The 4329-nt window shown below is 30.3% G+C and overlaps 1 protein-coding gene across 1 annotated transcript; it reads right to left on the reverse strand.

Moving 5' to 3' along the window:
• Window positions 1-302: 302 nt before the first annotated feature.
• Window positions 303-2666, reverse strand: LOC125848120 (PI-PLC X domain-containing protein At5g67130). The gene is made up of 8 exons (XM_049527924.1): window positions 2369-2666; window positions 2022-2144; window positions 1800-1937; window positions 1581-1679; window positions 1200-1503; window positions 873-1096; window positions 699-785; window positions 303-522 (listed from the first exon to the last, which is right to left on the reverse strand). Exons 1-8 carry the CDS (start codon window positions 2459-2461, stop codon window positions 487-489), a joined length of 1104 nt encoding a protein of 367 aa, XP_049383881.1. The 5' UTR covers window positions 2462-2666; the 3' UTR covers window positions 303-486.
• Between the last annotated feature and the right edge of the window lie 1663 nt (window positions 2667-4329).

Below are 4329 nucleotides of genomic sequence, written 5' to 3' on the forward strand. Positions count from 1 at the left end.
TATCTAACACATCAATTAAATCATATTTATTTACAAATATTTTGATAATATTTCTTATGAATTAATTTGGGGTAAATACTAACTAAAATTTTGATCGGTTAAAATAATAAATTGACAGGTATAAATCTATCCAAAATTAGGCTAGTTGGACATGTTTTGATTTCTTGGCTAATTTTGTCGATTCTTTAATCGTTTAATATGTTGTAGAATAGTATATCATGAAAACATCATGAATGAATTATGACTTAATATCATAAAGAATAAAATTGCATTAGTAGATCATTTACCACAAGAATAAAGGATAAAACAGACATTTTTCTGTTCATTTAGATTTTCTCTCTTCAAAGGTACAAAACGCATCTCTGAAAATTTGTTACAACAACTCCATGAACATCGACAAGTAACTATGCCCATCATTTTTTCCTATAGATTAAAATTAAAAGGAAAGGAAGTTGCTTATTTTTTAAAGATTATTAGTTTTCATGGTCATGATCGAGTGCAGCTTCCTGGAGTAGATCCCTTCTGTAATAAATCATAAAATTGACATCAATCACATATTTACTTTAATATGACATATCCAATATATATACTCTTCATAATTTTCTACACTACTCGATTATAGTGAATTTGTTGTTTTCGTAAGCATAGTTATAGAGTATATGAAAAATTAAGTCACAATTAATTTAGCGTCTACTTACCGCACAAGAATGTACATCACCACAATTGCATAACAGCTGCCCATTGAGGGTATCTGTAGCTAAAAATGCACCTCCTCCTTCACTTCTCTGCATCATTCATTTTTTTTTAAAAAAAGTTAGTTCATGGTCTTTGAAATTACAAATTACATGTAGTTTTAAAAAAATGTAGTGTACCTTGTAAAAATCAACAGCGATAAAATTTGCCCATCGATTAGCAGCAGCATCGTGACAAGTCATAAGCATGTCAAGGAGGTGGCCTGAGTTTTGAACACAAGCTAATGGCTTCAATGGAAGTGTCCTGAAGTAATTCACCAACACCAATGATTTACTTTTATCATTCATAGCTGATGACTCTGCGCGATTAGGGCAATTTCCTTTTTCCATTCCTCCATCCCCATCTGCACATTCCACAATAGTTGTGTCGAGAATTTTTAACATATTATTTGTGTACACTCACAGTTTGAGGGGTAAAATCGACTCATTTTTTCGTGAGGCACTTACATTGATTTTCGACCATGTAATTCCATTGGTAAGCAATCCCTTCACTCTGTTCTTTGGATTTGACGGAAGTAAAAACAATTAGTCTTTGGTTATTAGTTACCATGTCACTTACAAGTGGCCAATCTTGACCACCTTTAGGCATTTTTGCCACAGGAAACCAATATTTCATTAGTCCTGCATCTGTAAACACTTTGGTCAAACCATTTGGAGTCTCTACATAATCTTCCAATATCAATGTCACAATTTCTGATGGATTTGCTGATAAAAACCCTTCAATTTCCTTCAATGTCTCAATTGCTGGTTCCTACTAGGCCAAATTTCGAGACATATAAATATAATCGATTGATGTAAATATGACTAATAAAGTAAAATAGAACTTACAAATGCCGTATAGTCATGACATTGGCCTCCGAATGAGTGACACAACCATATAGCCCCGTCGAAATCATAAGTATCAAGCATTAAACCCCGAACACCATTCTGAAACATTAACACGTAAAAGACATAATTAAGTAAATAAAAGTTAAAACGAGCATTTAAAGCAGCTAAAAACAATATTTAATTCAATCAATTTTGAGTTAATTAGATGAAATGACATACATTAAGTTGTTGAGTAATATTATCTTCTTGATTGGTGGGAGTTACTCTGGGTATCCCAGTATGTGATGGCTCTCCCTCAATTGCAAAAGCATTATGGGTCGTCAAAAATGCATACTTGTTGAATGGCAAAGAACTATTCTGTAAGCCCACATAAAATAAAACATAAGCCCAAATATAATTCATTAGCCCAGATCCAATAAAAGCCCAATTATACATACGTACCACTAACTTAAACGGATCAGTGCCAGTTGATCTAACACATCTGTTGCCTTGAAAAGATAGGGTACAAGATAAACAATAAAGCCCAGGCCCACAATCTGCGTCTGATGAGCATTTATCATCGAGCTGAATAAAATTAAATTTTGAATTCGTCTATGAGTAAATGAATTAATTTGAATCAGAAGTTGAAAAAAAAAATGAAACAGAAGCAGCGGCCTATGAGTACGATCGATCACACTCGCTCTTCAATTGAAATTAGAACACATACACAAATGCATATAGATAAAATTAATCAATGTTTTTAATCATACCGACTCTAAATTTTGAATTTATAACATGAGAAATCGTACCTTGCATGTTCCATTAGAGCAATCGGTGGCGGCAACAACGAAGAGTACGGAGAAAATGAGAAATAAAGAAGAAATGTTTTGGTGAGGACCCATAATTATGGAGAAGAAAACAGAGGAGAGTGGTGAGAAAGACTTTTTATTATTATTATTAGAAGAAAAAAAATGAAAGAAGAAAGGGTATATAAAGAAAACTAAAAAATCTGTAAGTTTGTTTTGAGAATTGGCTGAGATAACAAAGCCATAATTGTGGAGAAAGAAACTGACAGAAGAAAAAGCATAGGGATATACTCTCTATATTATGATGGTGAAATGTGATAATGAAAATGAGAGACTTTTCATGTTGTTTACGTAACGCCACAGAGATTTTAATTAATTACTTCTGAGTTTTGGGTTGGAAAAATTATGGGAAAATAGTCTCCAAAGATTTATTAAGGTTGACCAAAACAAAAATAATAAATGATTAATGCACTGAAGGATCATCTTTCCAAAATTCCTAACGTAAGTTAATAAATGATATTCTCTAGTCTCTCCTTCTACTTTTANTTGAGTTTTGGGTTGAAAAAATTATGGGAAAATAATCTCCAAAGATTTATTAAGGTTGACCAAAACAAAAATAATAAATGATTAATGCACTGAAGGATCATCTTTCCAAAATTCCTAACGTAAGTTAATAAATGATACTCTCGCCTTCCACTTTTAATTATTATATTGCATTTTTCAAAAGTTCATTTGACTAATTTTTAAAATTAAATTAGATTATATTAATTCGATATTTTAAACAAAAAAAATAGATATTCAAAAACTATACGAAAAGTATTATTAATTACAATCTTTTGCATATCAATATGATGAAAAATACATCGTAAAATGTTAGTCAAAATTCTTATAGTTTGACTCTAAAAAGGATATCATGACAATTAAAAGTGGAGTGAGAGAGTAGATAAACAGGCATATTAGTTTTAGATTAATTTAACATTTAAATTTAAATATTATATGAAAAAATTCTATGAATTACAATTATTCTCATTTTAATATGATTAAAAATACATGTTAAAATGTCGGTCAAAATTGATGCAAACATGACAAGTAATTTGAAAGGGAGGAAATAGTGATTAGTGAGACCGCCGTGACTGTAGGCTCGTTTGTTCAGCAACTCATCCTAACTTATTAGTTTTAATAATAATAATATTTAATTTAAGATGATGAGGAAGAGGAACCTTATTAACAATTAAGTACATTAAAATTGGTCACTTTCATCTGTGCTTTCAACTAGTAGCAATATCAATTGCCTTATCAATTTATTTAGTCTGGTTGAGAAAAGAAATACTTAACGTCTGTTATTTCAGACTAAATTATTTCTTATTTAAGATGCAATGATAAATACATTTCTCTGGCATGAAATCAATTGAGGAAACTAATAGGGAGAGACTTGGGACAAATCCATTAGTGATACAAATTATTGGTTAAGCATAAAAATCTTACTAATTACAGGTAGAATAAATAAATTGAAGACCGCTAATTTTAGCATCCATTGTTTTGGCAATACTCATTGTTCAAGGAGGAAAAAAATATTCACGCGGAGTGTTTATATTATTTCAATGAATCTGTAACGTGTGTTATTTACATACACTCTAATAATTTAATTATAATTAATTAAAAATTTATTATTTTTATCTTAATTCATCATGTACCTATGAAAATGTAATTTAATGTGAACACATCATGCCTATTATTATTGTTTTCCTTGTTCAAAGTCTTGCCTACTAACAATGAATGTATCACATATTAATTAGTTGTTGAAAATATGTATACATAGTACATTAAAGGCATGATGGACCGCCCATTCATTCATTTTGGACTTTTCTTTTATCCTTGTTTTCATTTTACCAAATTTTAATAGTGACAGCTCATATTTTAGCTTAATAGAATTAAATTTTGTGATAGCAGTTCAATCTAGGGGT

Source organism: Solanum stenotomum, chromosome 12, assembly GCF_019186545.1.
Source record: "Solanum stenotomum isolate F172 chromosome 12, ASM1918654v1, whole genome shotgun sequence".
In the NCBI taxonomy this organism is placed as follows: domain Eukaryota; kingdom Viridiplantae; phylum Streptophyta; class Magnoliopsida; order Solanales; family Solanaceae; genus Solanum; species Solanum stenotomum.